Consider the following 18025-nt stretch of genomic DNA (forward strand, 5'->3'; position numbering starts at 1 on the left):
TATCCTGCCAATATGGCTCCAACCCATGGATAACATTTTTCAACACCTTTTCTCACATCTGATGAGACCATAATCCGATCAAGATTGAGTCCCAGATACTTGCAAAGTCTTCTGTGGAAATCACACCAACTCAAAATAAATTCAGAACTCTTTAATTGTTTTAATATGTTATTGATGCTTTCCTTTTGACCTTTTTATGCTTTTCCTTATAAACCTTTTTCCTTGTGATTTCTTCTTCCACTTAGTGTCAGTGATGAGGGAAAACCCCTTGATCCAATAAGGACTCATCTTTCACGTGACATCAGCTTTCTTCAAAGCATTAACTGGGCACCAGCTCCACACAAAGCTGAGCAGAGTCACCAAGGTGTAGGTTGTATCTCCTAAGATCACTTATTTCCATGACCTTCATTATTTTGAAGGCTTTGACACAATTTTCTCTTCCTTGTTGGAAAATTCTATGTGCAGATGAATGCAGAAAGCTTAAGGGAGTCCATTGGCAATGCTTGTCTATGAGAATCAGGGTCAGGACAGAGTATGACGTGTTAAGAATTTGTACCAGGATTGACTTAGGAAATTTAGAGGGAAAAAGAACACCATCAGATGCTTCAAGATTTAGGGACATTGTTTTGTTTCTCACGGGAACTGTTTACCTTCTAGTAGAGGGTATTAGGAAACAGAAACTGGAAGGAAATTTGAAAAGGATAGATGTGCTAAATATAGACCTTTTCTTTGTATACTATCACCATTGGCAGGAACAATGATTATGACTAATCAAGAGTCTGTCAGCTGCCTTGTGTGGGGATAAGTCTAACAGAAGTTAATAAACTGAAAATAATTAAATGGACCACGTCAATACTTGGGTTAAAAATAAATTATCTAAACAAAAGCCTGGGGGTTTCTAAGAGTTATGCATGTCTTACATTATTTAACTTCGCAAAACCTAGAATAACTTTCCATTGGATACTTCTCCTGAGTCATGAAAATACGCTGAAGTGATTTTAGTAGAAGCAAGTCTTAGTGCCTGATATGGGTTGAATTGTGCCCCTCCTCCCCAATTCACATGTTGAAATCCTAACCCCAAATACCTTCAGATGAGACCTTATTTGGAGACAGGGATTGGACAGAGGTAATAAAGTTAAGGTGAGGTCATTAGGGTGGGCCCTAATCCAATATGGCAAAAAGGGGAAATCTGGCTATTGAGATACCCAGAGACGATGTGAAGAGACATAGGAAGAAGATGGCCATTTACAAGCTGAGGAGAGAGGCCTGGAACAGATGCTTCCCTCACAATTCTGAGAAGGAATCAACCCTGCCAACACCTTGATTTTGGACTTCAAGTCTCCAGAACTGTTAGCAAATAAATGTCTGTTGTTGTTTAAACCACCCAGTCTGTGGTACTTTGTTACAGCAGCCCTACAAAATAAAATAGCGCCCAAGAGCCCCATCAAGGACCTACGCCATTGGTTCTGACGCCTTATGGTTTCATCCATCTTTTCTTTGTCAGGGTGGTTGGTGTCAGACTGGGAGGCCAGAACAAAGATAAAATGTAAGAATCCCAGTGTGTCAAACCAACTCATAAGAAGGTGGAACAGAAACACAGAGCCGTTGGGAGTTTGATTACTCTCATGGTTTATTAATATTCAGATTGAAAAAGGAGCCTTAGAGCCGCAAGTTAACGCTAATTGGCACATTTGCTTTATTTCTTTATTTTCAAAACAAACTGGGTTTTGATTTTTTTCCTTTTTGTTCATTCCATCACATTGAAAAGGAGGAAAAGAAAAATGGTTTTGAATTCACTCGATATTTTGGACTCCTCAGATGAACGGAACATTGCACACACACTTGGAACAGAGAGATAGAGAGGAAAGTGGACTCCCACAGGGCCACACGCACCAGATCAAAAAACTTGGATACAGTGCAAGAATTTCCCAAAATGATTGGATCATCATTACCAAAAACTCGCCATAACAACACCAAGAAACAAAAAATGTTTAAGCCACACTGTTTGACTTGGGATCTTTCCTGCTTTTTTTTTTTTTTTTTAAATGTTTGCCACACAGAGAGAAAGAGGGCTAGTGGGTGGGAGAGGACAGACTCACAGACGTGAGCAGGACAGGAAGGGAAACTTCAGAGAGGAGTTGAGAAGAGGGTGAGGAGCGACAGGGTTCAGGAGAGGGGAGAGTGGGGATGTGGAAAGCCATTTCTTAAAGTTCAGGCATGTTCTTGGTCCGCCTCGCGTTCTTCTCCTTTACCCTCATCCTGCCGGGCACTTTCCTTAGGTTTGGTTTCATCTACAGCTTCTGAAGAAGAAAACAGATGGGGTTAGGGCGGGGGAAGCAGAGTTAGTATTTTGTCTCATCTGTTCAGATAATAGTGCAATGCATTTCTTCTTTTCATACCACTTCATAAAAGATTTAAGATAAAAAGAGATTATTGCTATCTCAGTAATGTAATTTCCAGGTTCAGAAGAGTTTACCCCCAGGAAATTGTTCAGTGACACATAGAGAAAAGCTCAGGAACAAAGCTGTGATATTGTGGGCGAGGAGTTCACTAAAGAGAAACTACCATGGTCTTTAATCTCTCAGCCTTACAGTTAAGGTATCCACACAGGGAGGGTCTACAACGATCTTGTATTTCTTTTGCATTAATGTCAGACTTATCATGACAGATACTTTATGTGGATCATTCAACATCCATTCCAACTCTCTCACCCCTTATTTCTAGTATTATAAAGGCTGGAAAGGGCTATACTTGCATTTTCAGCTCCCCTTGGAGCTAGGGATGTACATATCACACAGTGATGGCCAAATGGATAGAGACAAACTTCCCTGGGAAGGCTCCAGAGGAGGTGTTTGCTCTTTACTCTATCCTATTCCTGATGACTGTGACATCAAACAATACCTGGTAGTGTAGCAGTCACCTTGTGACTATGAAGATAAAAACTATACACTAAGAATAGTGAAGGCAGAAAGATAGAAAAAAACCTACTTGTGACCAACCATACTACTCCTGGACACTTTTCCTCAGACTTTTTCTTATTAATGTGAGACAAATGACTAACTTCTTTAAGCCACTGTAGTAGTTTTTAGTTTCTGGCATCAAAAACATTCCAAATGAGTACACTTATCCATAGGGCAAGTGTGTTTTACTTAATAAGAAAGACTTTGGGGCTTCCCTGGTGGCGCAGTGGTTAGGAATCTGCCTGCCAATGCAGGGCACACGGGTTCGAGCCCTGGTCTGGGAAGATCCCACATGCCGCAGAGCAACTAAGCCCGTGCGCCACAACTACTGAGCCTGCGCGTCTGGATCCTGTGCTCCACAACAGGACAGGCCGCGACAGTGAGAGGCCCGTGCACCGCGATGAAGAGTGGCCCCCACTCGCCGCAACTGGAGAAAGCCCTCGCACAGAAACGAAGATCCAACACAGCCAAAAATAAATAAATAAATTTATTAAAAAAAAAAAAAAGAAAGACTTTGTTTCTTTTTAAAGGGTCATTTTTTTCCTTAGGAAAGAGGTGATTTTCTAATTACTCTTCTGCCTGGTTTCCTGCTAGAACTCAGTCAACTGATTTCATACTACAGACGGCTTACTAGTATGCCAGCTAATGGAAAGAGAATTTGCCTTGACATCACATCTGTTATTAAACTAAACTCCTGTATCAGGGTCCCCAAGACTCCCCCAGGTTCAGCGATTTGCTAGGAGGATTCACAACACTCAGCATGTAGTCTTACTCATGGCTACCATTTACTACAGTGAAAGGATATAAAACCAAAAAAAAGCAAAGGGAAAAGTTGTATGGGGCAAAGTTTGGAGGAAACCAGGCACAAGATTCCATGAGTCTTCTCCCCATGGACTCATACAAGATGTGCTTAATTCCTCCAGCGATGAAGTGTGACATGTGTGAGATGTCATAGACTAGGGAAGCTCACCTGAGCTTACAAGTCCAGGGTTTTTATTGGAGACTGGTTGTGTAGGCACCCTCTACCTAGCATGTACCAAATCCAGACTCCCAGGAGGAAAACAGATGTCCAGCATAAACCACATTGTTGGCGCAAAGAGTTTAGGCACAGTGAACACTCTTTTAGGAAGTGGTGAGAACCCTCTCAAAATTCAAGTTCCCAGATGCCAGCCAAGGGTCAATTTTTCACACAAGTATTTCTAAGACTTGAGAGATGTTGAGACTAGAGAAATGGGGAACTTTTAGGAGACCATTAGAAGAGCTCATAAAAATGTATGTTTCTTTGAAATCAGTCAGCTATATATTTATATTCAGATAAAGGTGAACATTTATATCCAAATAAGACCACTGCTGCTAAATATAAGTTTTGGAATTCCTTCTTTGGACACCTATCTAATAATATTCTTTTAAGTCTCTTCAGTAGCAGAAAATGCTTATCGTTTTGAAAATAGATGTTTTTTTTAAGAATCAAATGAGGCTGGTCTGGTAACTAGCAACTATGATAGGTCATTTTGTCTTACAATGACTTGTTTCTGACCAAAGTTTTTAAGTCTGATTTATTTTGTGGGGTTTGCAACAGACTGTAAGTTACTTTCAAAATGTAGTTATCCTAGTGAGGCTATCTACTACTACTCATAAAGAATTTTTTAAGGCTAGATCCCTCCAAAGTGATCATTATTAACTCTTGAAGAACCAGCACACTGATCACATTTTCCAACAAAAATTTTTGGGTGAAACTAACTGAGTTCTGATCTTCATAATACTCTATGTACCAGCAGTGTTCCTCGTGTATTATAGAACTTTGGTGTGCTAATGGATCATTTAATTTTCTATCAGAAGAAAGCTTCCATATTTGTTAGATCTTTTTATAGCAATTTTCAATTCTTTCAGATAATTTATTTAGTTCCCTAGCCATGCCCAAACTTTGGAGACTACAGGTATGCCCACAGTGGTTTATCATCTTTACCAGTTCCAAGAAACCACATATTTAGTGCCCTCTTCAAACTGCAAAAGAAACAGAATATTGATTTAAACTGTCTAGAAGAACATAGAAGGATTAGCTACAGGAGCAAGAGAAGACTTCAAACCTCTCTTACTAAAATAAAAACTTGGGAGCTATTATGTATGATTTGAAGGAGATTAGGAAACTCAAGAGAAAAGGTGAAATCAGGCTGGTTAAGGTGAGAACAGAGGTATATTTGTGAAATAAGGGAACACAGTTCAAAAGGAGAAAAAGAAGGAACAAAGATCCAGATAATTTTAAATAGCCACAGTTTCTGTCCACTTCTGGAGTGGAATCAGGTTAAATCCTTCCAAATTCCCCCACTTTCTCTTGCCATTCTTTGCCTGGGCCCAGGAGAAATGGTGAAACTTGACATGCATCTGTTTATTGTGACAGGAAGTCATTGTTGTCTGTTCCTTATTAAAAGAGCTTCAATATCTACATATTCTTTCTCTCAAATGCTTCAAAGTGTTTGAAATATAATTATTTATTCATTTAGTTGTTCTATAAATTGGTATCGAACACCTTCAATGTGCCAGACATTCTTCTAGGTATTGAGAAGGAAAGTGAGAAAACCAGTAAATACCCTCGCTCTTGTTTAAGCTTTTTGTAATAAACATTTAATAGGCAATGAAATCCATAATTATAGAATATTGGCAGTGAGAGGGACCTCTAAGATCACCCAGTGACTAAACCATAAGTCTTCAAAGGTAACGACAGTATCTACTTTTGTACAACTTTGAATCCCCCATGTCCAGCACAGAACCTCGTGCAGGAAAGGCCCTCAATAAATACTTGCTGAATGAAAGAATGAATGGACATCCTCATTTCATAGAAGAGGAAACTGAAGTTCAGATAAAGAGATTTTTCTCTAAATCATATGGTTTGCTCATGTCAAGCCAGGACTAAAATCTAGGTCTTCTACTTGTCCAGGTTTCCCCATTATATCAGGTGGTCAAATGTGACCAGAGAAGGTCAAGAAGGTCTTTATGGAAAGAACCATAAATTGTAACTTTCCTGACCCCTTGTATAAAGTGTTTAGCTATAGCTACCATATTTGAGTCTTTCCTACACGTTTAGAACAGTTCTAAGTGCACTTGTGTCATTTGGTTAATTCTCACAGCTACCTTTGTCATCCCAGTTTTATAGGCGGGGAAGCTGATGCACAATAAGATAAAGGAACACACTCTCTGTGAATGGCAACAGTGAATTTCAACTGAGGACAGAGCCATCTAGGTAGCGTCTATTTTACATTGCTCTCCCAGCTCGTCCCTTTGCCCAAGAAGGGTGGATGGGCTCAGAGTAGGAGCTATAGCAGGGGGTCCACAGGTATGTAGGCCTGGAGACTATGAAGTCTAAAAATTGGTCTTTGTAAAAGCAGTTCAGAATGGAGGGAAGAATTCTGATTAGTCTTGAATAACATGAAATCTGGTCTTGGCCCCTTCTGGCACTAATTACATAATTTGTAAATGCTAGAGATGAGTTAATATGTATTCTTTTTAGTATTTTATGCAAAACGTTTGATCATCATGGTGAGTTCAAAGATGGATGAATGGCTGAGGTCAGCTGGTCACTCCAGAGATCATGATTCAATCAGCGTAAATAATCACATTCCCCATCTAGAGGCTCAACCTCTCTCTGAGACAGTTGTTACTTAAGAAGAGGCTGTGGAAGCTAAAGACTGAATGGGATTTTCAGTACCAAGTGACATAAAGCAAGTGAGGGAAGTAAATGGGCCCGGAGCTGGTGAATGAGGAAAGCCTGATGTGACAGCTGAAATCCAGCAAGTTAAAGAGTAGAAAGTGTTCTCCCTATTTCAGTTTAGCTCTGAATAGTACTTTTACTCATATTAAATATGAAAACCTAACATTAATACAGTTATTTTGGTTAAGGCATTACAGGAAAAGAAAGATCACAAAGTGAATCACAGTTGACCCTTGAACGACAACTGGGTTGGGGGCGCCGACCCTCTGTGTAGTTGAAAATAATCCATGTATAATTTATAGTGGGCCCTCCGCATCCATGGTTCCTCCGTATCTGCACTTCCTCTGTAGCCAACATCCAACATCCATAGATTCAACCAACACGGATCGTGTAATACTGTAGTATTCACTATTAAAATGAATCCACATAAGTGGACCCGTGCAGTTCAAACCTGTGTTGTTCAAGGGTCGACTGTATATATCTCCTATCTATGTGTATATATCATGTGACTAGCGAGCTTCCTCACTAGGGATCATTATTATTCTACCTAGGATGGGTTTCTTCTCCAAAATCAGTCTTCACCCCAGAAATCAACCCTGAAATCCAATTTTATTATGATATAGACTATGCCCCCAAATAAATAAATAAAACAAAAACTGATGACGTGTTTTAGCATTTCGGTCTAAAAGGGGGAAAAATTTGTCTCTTAATAAAATAAAATTGAGCAATTTTAATCATTATTATTTGTATTAAATAAATTCTCAAAAATTACAGTCAATTTGAAGAGATAATGTTAGAATCTGATAAAGAGCTATACCCTTCTCCAGCCTTGGCATGTTAGCCTTGACAAAAACATTACTTCTTCTTCTGGGCCCAAAGACCTCTTAGAAATAACTATGTTCACTAGCAGCTGCCATGAATTTTATCATTTCTATGTTACTTTAAAAAGAGAAAGTTAACATCATGACAGTAAAGCCATGTATTCTTCATGTTCTAGAGTTGAAGTTTGCTTCAAAAGGGAAGAAAGAAATGTGTTCATTAGTTCATTTATTTATTCAGTAAAAGGTCCTGGGCCCTTACTACATGCCACACACTGTGCCATGCATTTCAAATGCAATGTAGTGCAGTGGTGATACAACAATAAAAACACCAAGCAAAAAGCTCTGCCTTCTTGGAATTCATATGCTAGTAATTATTGTTTGTGGGAGAAGGGGTGATAAAGGAAAAAGTAATATCTAGACAAGAAGAGCTCAGCCCAAAGGGGCATATTTTCTCCTAGGCCACTTCTCTTGGATTTGCAAAGTTGAGCGTCTCTAATGAATCTCATAAAAGTTGAAATATGGAAAACTCTAGTAGTTTTCATATCCTTGACCCACAACTACCAGTCCTAAGAAAGATCAAGACCACATTAAGACAGCAATAAATATGAAAGTCATTTCTATATCCATTTGGAACCGGGTGGCGGTAGGGGACCCCGGTGGATGATTTCACAGTGGTCCTTGAAATATGTGCCTCTAACTGGCTCTCTGATTCGTGCTGAAATAGATTCTGGAAGCAGCTCTTGTCTTTATGCATTCCGTTCATTTCCTCGAAAGGGTGAGACTAGCACGTCTGCACATTCTGTTGGTGAGCGAATACCAGGAGCATATGCAGCAGCGGCCGCGTGTGTGCCCAGCCAGGCAGCCCGGCTGCAGTGCTGCTGGAGAGATGGCGGCGTTCCCAGCTGCCGTCGCCTACACTGAGCTCTAATGGCCCTGTTTACTGGCACCGGTCCAGGCCCCTCCACAGCCCTACATTACTGAAATTAGGTTGAGTGGATTTCCCAGTAAAACATTACCTCTTGGGACCTGCCCAGCTCTCCCCAGCCTTGTCAACATTGATTAAATAGAAGCTGCTATCATCCTGGGGCCATGCCCACAATTACTCTACCAATCACCACTGGGCTGGGCTGTTTGTTTCCTTTCCCTTTTGATTTTCACTTTTCTTGAATATTAAGCATCATTACCTCAAAGGCTCAAAGGAAAGTAATAAAAAAAAATTCTGTAGCTACCTCACATACGTCCCTTTGTTACTTACATGGTCTTCCTCTTGAGCTGTGTACCAGATATCAGTCTGGAGCCTGGATCATGGCTTTGGGTGGTCACATTTTGCTATTCTTTTTTGTTTTTCATTTTTACCGTGTTTTCCATTTCAAGTCCCACTCAAAACACTGAGCCAGTATACAGCATTTTGTGTCAGCAGAGTGGTACAAGTATCACCTATGCTCCCACTTCTTGCTTTCTGAGACTTTGAAAGCAAATAATCCTATTGCTTATCACACTACTCACTTGAGGATTTCAAAGAGTAGCAAACAAAAACCTAACCAAGGAGAAAATTCAGAGACAAGGTCCCAGTGATACCTGAAACAAACAGATACAAGTCTACTTCTCTCAAAAGTTTCGGCCTGGGACCAAGCTGATTTCTATCTAGCCTTGCTACCAGTTAGTTATCTGACCTCAGAGAAGTTACTTTTCCTTTGCCTCCATTTTCTAATCTCTAAGAAGTATGGATAATAATGACTGTCTCACCTTACTGAAGGAAGGTATTTAAAACCACTTTATAAAATTTGAAGTGCAGCATATAGTATGTTGAGATTTTAATCCAGCCTGTGGGATTTGGGTAAAAGACATCCATCAAGTTTAACAGTTTCATCCCAGGAGGAAAACAAGCAATTTCCCACAGGAAAAAAAAAAAATCATCTTTCTCAGATAAACGACTAAGAGGGCTTCTCCCCTAGAATGTTCCTATAAAGTCTCTAAATAAGAATACAAGTGATTTATTAATTAAATAGATCTACTCTGTTACAGAAATTGAGAACGAATCTAGGATTTCTAACCTTTGGAACAAAATTTAGTGTTTTATTCTGAAACAGAAATGACCCAGAGATTTTTTTAAATTAAAACAAAAGTCAAACACAGTACAAGTTGGCCTTGAAAACATCTTAAACATTCTCTCTACAAAATGTCTATCAAACCATCAAAAACGAGTGTCCTACCTTCTTCCTCCATTAGAAGCACTCAGAAAGATCAAAAATTACAATTTATGTGGTTTGCACAGTTGCCTTAAGTCATTTTTGGAACAAGATGGGATAAACATGTAAAGCTGAATGGAGTTAACATGATCTTTTATCACTATTACAGTGAATAAGTCAACTTTTAAAGGCTGAAAATAAAAATAAAAATTTGGGGGGTATTTCCACTCTAGCATAACAGTCAAGTAGACTCACTCCATCTCTCCCCTCAGCTAAATTGTGCTGAGCTGGCAGTTGAATCTGTAGATCTTCCGAGGCATTCCTTACGGTTAGGATGTGGGAGGAGTGGAGGAATGGGGGGTCAGTACAAACAATGACGGCTCCTATGACACTGAGACATCTCGAGAAGGGCTGTGTCAGGGATAGAGAAGTGATGCTGTGATATATTGTGTTGCTAGTAGTGACTATCGGAAGAAGTTCAGCCTAAAAATTGTCTTACCCTCTTCTGTAGATTATACATATATTTAAAAATTCAAAATCCCATCTGACCAGAGTTCAACTCTGCATCTCCCCTTTCACCTCACAGTATCCCAGGTGAGGAGAATCTAGCTAGGAGAAAATCTTAGCTGCATCGCTCTAAGCCTTTACATACTCAACTGTCTAAGGTGCCAGGCAGCTAATGTTAATGTGAAAATCTAGCCATAGGTAAAATCCAGTGGCGGGGTCCACGGAGGCCTCGTGAGAGTAGGCATTGCCTAAAGGCATTTAAAAATTTTAAAACACTATCACTGGAAAAATAAAAGGGGAAGGAGTGTCTGGCGTAAGACTCTTAAATTATACCAGGAAGATACACTTCTGGACTCTGACTTCAAAATGGAAGCAGTTCCCTTTAATCAGAATGAAAGATAGTCACACTGTATTTGTCTTCAAGAACTAACTCCAAATCAGGAGTCCTAACTAACAGTGTGACCTCTTCCATTTTGCTAAATTTAAATTACTCACATCTCAAGATTTTTTTTAGTGAATGAAGTAAAAAATAAATAATGACTACTGCAGATTTTATAAATGGCCTACCAAAGCAAAAAGAGATACCAAAAAATCCAATTCTCAATATTCTCTCTCCCCTCACTTGCTGTTCAAATATTCTCAACATCTCTCAATATACCTTCCAGATGTCCTAGGCTCCTTTTACAGATGCTGTTGGTAACATTCTCAGATCCCTTTTACCAGGCTCATGTCCCCAGCTCCCAGCTTCTGGAGGTGTTGGCTGCCAATGACCCACACCTGCTCCTTGGGCGGGGGATGTAAACTGAACCACCTCAGCCTGAGGTGCCTGAGAGGTCATGCCCCTTCTGCCCTCTGTGACTCCAGACACAAACAATCTCTGTCTGTGATGCAACTTGTGCTTCAGCACAAATTGTGGGATTAGGCTGAGACCATGCTTTTCCTGAACCCATTTTGCTGTCTTCTTCCCCTGGCTTCTCTTCTTTCTTCATTCCCTTATGGATTTCCACCAATAAAGTATTCGCTCAAGAGTCCCTTCTCAGGCTCTGATTCTGGGGAATGGGACCAAAGTTATTCCTTTAACCAAAAATTAAGGACTGGAGATGGGAGGCAGGTCAGTCAATTTCCTTAGTCAATGTACATAGCAACTCTTCCAGGTTTGAATCATTTGGGTTTGCGGCTTAGTCAGCCCTCATGACCCAGCTCAAATGTTGTTTCCATACCTCCAAACCTATCCTACATGGAATTAATCACTTCCTACTCTTTATGTGTATAGAAATTATATCCCTTGCATTATATCCTAGTTTGTGGTATCTTTTCTAGTCTTCTTGACCGTGAACTAATTTCTCAAATGAAAAGTCTGATACATTTGCAATAATTTGAACTCCACAAAGGCAGAGATTTTTTATTTTGTTCACTGATGAATCCCAAATGCTTAGAAAAGTGCTGGCAAATATATATATTTTTAATGAATCAAGGCATCTATATTAACGTCAACTCCTAGTGTCATGCTTATCACAAGATAGGCGTTAAATATTTATAGGAGGGACAAAAGTGATGAAAAAAGGGGACAATTCCAAATATGCTTTGTGTCATGTAGATAAAACCTTAATTACCTCAAGCATAAAAACTCTGGACCTGTATTGTTATCATGACCAAATAGCAGAGGTATGCCTGAATTTCAAAATATTGTATTATGAAAAGGAAACAATATTATTCTGCTTTATAGGCATTAGGCATGGAAAGAATTATTCCATCATCTTCTTTTTTTTTTTTTTTTACTAATTTTAATTTTATGACTTCTAATTTTATAACAAATTATTCAGATATAAAAAACCCAAATGTAAAAAATAGATATCTACTATAAGCATCACTATTTTTAGATGGCACAGGGTAGTGGTTAAGACAGCTGGTTCTGGAGCCAGCTATTTGCATTTAAATTCTATCTCTGACACCATGACTTGGAGTGAGTTATTTAACCTCTTATTGCCTCACTTTCTTTATCTGTAATTGGTATTAACATTGGTACTCACCTCATGGGGTTACTAAAACACTCAAGTGTGTTAATTATTTAAAGTACTTAATAATGAATGGCATGTTTCAGTAAACTGCTCAATAAATATTGGCGATTATTATTAAGTGAGTGGGAGGGAACTAACGTTGGTTTAATGTTTACTATGTGCCAAGCCCAGTGCTAAGGGCTTTCACATACTGGTGTTCAATATATATCATCCCTGCTCTCCTAGTCCTTTGTCAATAAAGTGGAAGTAATAATATCTACCGCATAGATTTGTGATGAGCATTAAATGAGAGGAAAAAAAAGACAACCTAACACGGTGTCACTACCTTGCTCACCTATGTGCCTAATAAATGAGAATTATCTTCTCTCTCTCTCCACTAATTCATGCGTATCCACTCTTAGACTACAGCCAAAGAGAAACTTTCTTCAAGTACCCCGAGAAAGGGAGAGAGAATTTTGTTCCTTATAAAGTTTCTGCTTGTAGAGTAAAAAAAAAATAATTCTTTGAAAAGAAGGCTTTGAAGTCAAGGTCTAAAGTCCAAAAATGATCACCAGGGCAAAGCTGACTGTTGGCCAAACTTGAGAGGCATGATTCTATGATGCAAGAATCAAGGCTGCTAAATAATAATGTCTCAAAAGGCAAGAACTTCTCTGCTATTGCCTTTACTTCAGAAGAGGACAATCTTCTCTATTTCACACTTAAATAGCAGTCAGTTGATTTCAAAGGAAACCACCTTATCCTTGGGCTTCGCTCCATTGGATTCCCTCCAGCTTGTAGCAAAAGTACATTTACTATACTGACTGAACAAGAACCAAGGAACCTCTTGCCCTCACATGTGTAGTAAATCTTGTTCCAGTAGGCAAGTTACAGAGGGGATGGCAATTATCCAGGCTTAAGACAGTACATCCAAGTTTAAGAAAAATTCCCTGATTCATTATAATTATTGAAGCCAAGACTTGAAAGAAACCTAGGACTTCTTGTCCCTTAACCTTAAGGAAAATGATCATTTACAGTGAAATTTTTCAGCTTTATTATGAGAAAGAATTTTCCATTTCCAGAAAGGTTTGCAGTCCTCTGTGGACAAGGCATGTTTGGGGGGGAGAAATCCCTAGGGCTGTGTGGAAGACTGCTCTGAGGGGGTTATTCCTTCTGCCTATGCACTGTACTGTCTCGTTTCTGGGACTTCTCAAGCATGGAATTCCAGCAAACCTTGAAGAGTAAAGAGATTAAAGATGGAGTAGGAAGTGGCCACTTTCTTACAAGAATTACAGGCAAAGAAACGCCATACTTCTTTTGGAATCTTGATCAAACATGATTGAAGTTAGCATTTTTTTTCCCCACTAAAGTTTATTCATAATTCCTCTTCCTGCATTTCAGAGAAAGTTAATAATTTTCTAAAAATCAAACTTCATATATTTGATGTTAATTATTTAGGTCCATACTTGGGAGATGAGGAAATGTTGGACAGGCTAATTGTGTTTCTTGGTCATTTTTCATTGAATCTACTCTCTTAGCTATTCTTTCTTGAAGTTTTTCACATTTATCGAAACAGGCTGCTTAGGTATTATACCAGCCATTTCAAACAATTGTGTTTCCTTAGATATTTCTATTATGCTCACTGTTTTCAACGAGTCACCCTAGATCTTATCTAGTGATCAGTTACAAAAGTGTAATAATTTGTGTTTGTCAGACCTTGAGAAAGTTAGTGAACTATTTTCTAGATTATACTGGTTTTAAAAATTCAACCAATGATTTGTAATGTTTTAACATATATTGAGTTAATATGCCGTATTACAAAAAATATTACAAATATTTTCAACATTTGTCTTTAAAAGCAAAAGCAGATCTAGATTTGCCAAATCTCATGATCTGATATTTGATTACATGATTTGATTATCTGACTCCACAGTTAAAATATAGAAACCCAAATTAGAAATAATTCTAACTCTATAACGATCACTCCAGTAGTGACTACAGCTGCCTAAAAATTTTTCCTACATGTGAATATCTATTGCTTGGATAACATTTAAATTTTAAAAGAGAAGCACTATACTTATGAGTCATATTCAGCTCATGCCTTGCCATGTCTCACCATGATGTGTTTGCGTAGTAACTGAGATTAGCTAGACAATTATTTATCTGTGTTGTTTAATTTTCCCTTATGGCTGTATCTACACAGCACAAAGAAAACTAAAGACTTGGCAGTTGTCTTGCTAATTTTATCATTGCAAATGGATAAACCACATAATTCAGGACAAAAATACAAAATCTGTATATACTGTTATGGAGTGAGCTCCTAATTGTAAAATTACAGAATAATGAAAGCTGAAGGAGATCTTAGAGATTATCTGATCTCAGCCCCTCACTCCCTCTGAGAAAAACTGAAGGTAGAGCATTTCTGTGACTTGCCCAAAGTCTCACAGCTAATGAGAATTCAGTGATCCTCCCATAACACCATAATGTCTCTCACAACCTTTGGGAATGATGAATTCCACTGCTTGATTTTAACTGGCATCTCTCTCCAGTAATCCTAAATGCACTGTGTAAGTCTGTTCCTCCCTCCCTCCTTCCCCCTCACTCCTTCCATTCCTTCTCTCCTTTGTGAAATAAAAGGTAAACTCAATATAATTTTACTTTAAGAGCTACCAGAAGTAATTTTAGATACTCTGGAGGCTTGCAGAACCAGGGCTAAGGATTACCGTTGCATCAAACTTCAATACATTATGCACAACTGGTGAGAGGTGATGTGGATATTCTATATAGAGAGGGGAAAAAATGGGGACCTCTAAAATTGGTGACTTAGGCTGAATAGTAATCATTGATTATGGCAGGTTTCATAAACTCAATGACTAAAGAGTTGCGGGGTAATGAAAGTCCAGAAGTAGCTGAAATTACTACAAATGCTGTCATATCTAGAAATCTGTAAGAGATCAGTACTATGTCCTGATAAGAGCAAATAAAAGTGCATATCATTCCCCCATCTATCACCCCCTCCACTTCCCAATGAAAGCAGAGTGTTCAAAAGCCCACTGAGAAGGTTAACTCAATTTTGAAATTAATTTAAAAAAATATTATTGTAACAAGAAAGCCCTATAAAAGTTGTTTGTGTTATATGCTTCCACGCAGGTAAATAGATGCAATCCCCATCTCTTGCTGGGACAATTCATTTTGCACTCATTGTGTATTTTGGCTTCCTAGGGCCTGTCAAATTATGGCACTGCCTTTGAATGAAAAATTGCTTTAAGAATCAATAATACTCACTGGAACACAACCAGAACTATATCGAAAAAGTGATATTCATGTTTGTACTGATTTCTCTCTTTTTAGTAAAGATCTCAGAGCTCTTATATTTAGTGGCAAAGAATGTAATAGCCTTGGCTATTTAGAGACATTGGGACATTGAGCAGTTAAAGAATAAAGATTCATGGTGAGTCTATAGCTTACCTTAGATAGAACCATAGAATCATATATGTCCTGCCCATTCTATAGCACTGCCATTGGAAGAATCCTGCTGAAGGCTTTCTCTCTTTTCTCCACCCAGTGTTTTATCTCTAATAAAACCATTTTCTAAGACATACCTTATGTCTAGAATCTACCTCCTACTCTCTTCTTTCTTTCAAAACCCTATTTATTTGAAAGTAATCAGACTGCATACAGAGACCTTAGAATAGAAAGGGGCTCTGGAGACCTGCCAGCAACAACTCACCTAATACAGGAATCTCCCAGAATCCTCCTAGCAGACAGGCAGACTCTGCTTCAACAGGCCACTCCAGCTCTAACTGTAAATTCTTCCTGATAGTCAGCTAACACCTACCTCTCCTAAGTTTTTATGGAGCTCTTTCCTCTAGAATAACACAGAACAAAATATGTCCTCAATATGTTTTCTTTTGTACAAGACAGTCCAAAAATGCAAAGATAACAGCCTCTTTCTTCAAGAAATTTACCAACCTGTTCTTTTCCTCTTCAATCCACAAACTTCATGAAAAAATAAATCCAAATTACGCCTTTTCTTCATCTCACCTCTCTTAGTTCTCTAGGAGCTGACTTCAAGTCTATCATTTTTCTAACAGTTCTCTCCTCAAATTCACCCCCTCCCACAAAGTTATATCCACATCATAAGGCCTTTTCTCATTTACCATTGCTCTTGATCTTTTTCTGACTACTCCTTTTGACAGTGTTGACTTTTACTTGAGCTCTATGCTCCAGAAAATGGGGGCAGTTAAGAAATTCTCCCAACCTTTTGTTTTCTGAAGTCTCCCCATCCTTTTATGCTCTAGGAAATGGCTTACTGTAAAATACTCTTCTACATATGATCTGCTGTCCACTCTGTCTCATGACTCCAGAAGACTCATGGGTGACTCCCTTGTTTACCTGTAACAAGGCCAAACACAGATCTTTCCTCCTTTGCCTTGAACTTTCTATTCTTTGTTTCATGAATGAGGTTAGAATTGTCTCTTTGAAACAAGGTAGACACAGTGATAAATAAATCTTGCTCAGCTAACTGACTAAACTTCCCCTGATTGCAGAATAACCCCATTTGTAAATCACCCCACCTGTAATTTGTCTACTCCTCCTATAAAAATCTAAGGGAAAGCCACCCTGCCAAGACACTGTGATCTTGGGAGCTGGGGTCCCTATTGCAATAGTTTGAACAAACCCAACTCCTTAATTGCTGGTGTATTTTTGTTTTTGACATCTTAAAATATTCCTTTTTTCTTAACTTTAATGAAGACCATGTTCTGGATCTGTGTTTGCTGTTTCCTCACTTTTCTTTGCCATTCTGGGTCTAGTGTTTGTTCCTTATCCCCTAACAAGACAAAATTCCAGATTCAATTCTACATTCCCTTTGCAGGCTCTGCATCAAATAACTCATTCTCTCTAATGACTTTGACCCCGACCCCATAACCAGGTAACCACCACATTTATATTATCACTGTCGTATTGTTAATCCCTATACATCACTGTAAGCATATTACTTTCTTTAACACAAGCTTTAATGACTCCTGACCTCGTATACATCAAATTCCAATTTCTACTGCCAAATACTTCTCTACATCCTTGACTCTACTCCTGGCTCCAATTCTATATCTCAGTCTATACTGGACATCACACAACCACTATCACTACAAATATAATGAGATTGGCCTTATCATTCTTTCAGAGATCCAAGTTTAAAACCCTCCCTCTCCATGTGCATCTATCTATGTCTATTGATTCTCCTTTCTCAGCAACACATATTTCCAATTGAGGCCATGAAATGGAAAAAACAATTAAATGTAAGTACTGTATTGATATACTTGATGAAAAATGTGCCAAACTCACAGGGAAAAGAGACTAGCCATACTACTACAGCTTGGGCATGGAGCCAGTAGTAGTCAGAGGAAGGAAGGACAGGTGGGTAATAATAACACAATATCTGAAGTATATATGGTTAAGGGCAATAGTCAAATAGAAGGTCAACAGCAAGGGTAGTCAACAGGCGTTGGAAGCTGATAGAACACAGCAGCTAGAAAGAGGCCAGTATAGATAGACCATGGACATGTGCGCAAGTCTCTCAGCCAGCAATAGGGTCCCCTAATCATGGGACCAAGAACAAGATCCCTATCTTTAGGAGACAGGATGAGAATAAGGCAGGGTCTTAGTCTCAGAGGAATCAGAGTACAAATGAAATGAATGAGACAGGGACCTAGGTAGAACAAAACCAAGATGAAGTTTAGTTAGTGGAACTGTTCCCAAGTGAGAGACCAATTATTGGTGTTTGGGCACAAGTTGACTTGAGGTTGAGCCAATTGTGTGTAGGGCTCTTTAATTCTTCCTAGTCTAG

At 38.8% G+C, this 18025-nt stretch overlaps 1 protein-coding gene across 1 annotated transcript in view; it reads right to left on the reverse strand.

Annotated features, from left to right (window-relative positions):
* Positions 1 to 2114: 2114 nt before the first annotated feature.
* GAP43 (growth associated protein 43) overlaps positions 2115 to 18025 on the reverse strand; it is a 62013-nt gene continuing 46102 nt past the window's right edge. Inside the window, exon 4 of the mRNA XM_059919986.1 lies at positions 2115 to 2300. Coding sequence (XP_059775969.1) covers positions 2212 to 2300 — 89 coding nt within the window. The 3' untranslated portion in view covers positions 2115 to 2211. The remainder of the gene's footprint in view (positions 2301 to 18025) is intronic.

The sequence above is a fragment of the Balaenoptera ricei genome, chromosome 4, assembly GCF_028023285.1.
Source record: "Balaenoptera ricei isolate mBalRic1 chromosome 4, mBalRic1.hap2, whole genome shotgun sequence".
Classification (NCBI taxonomy): domain Eukaryota; kingdom Metazoa; phylum Chordata; class Mammalia; order Artiodactyla; family Balaenopteridae; genus Balaenoptera; species Balaenoptera ricei.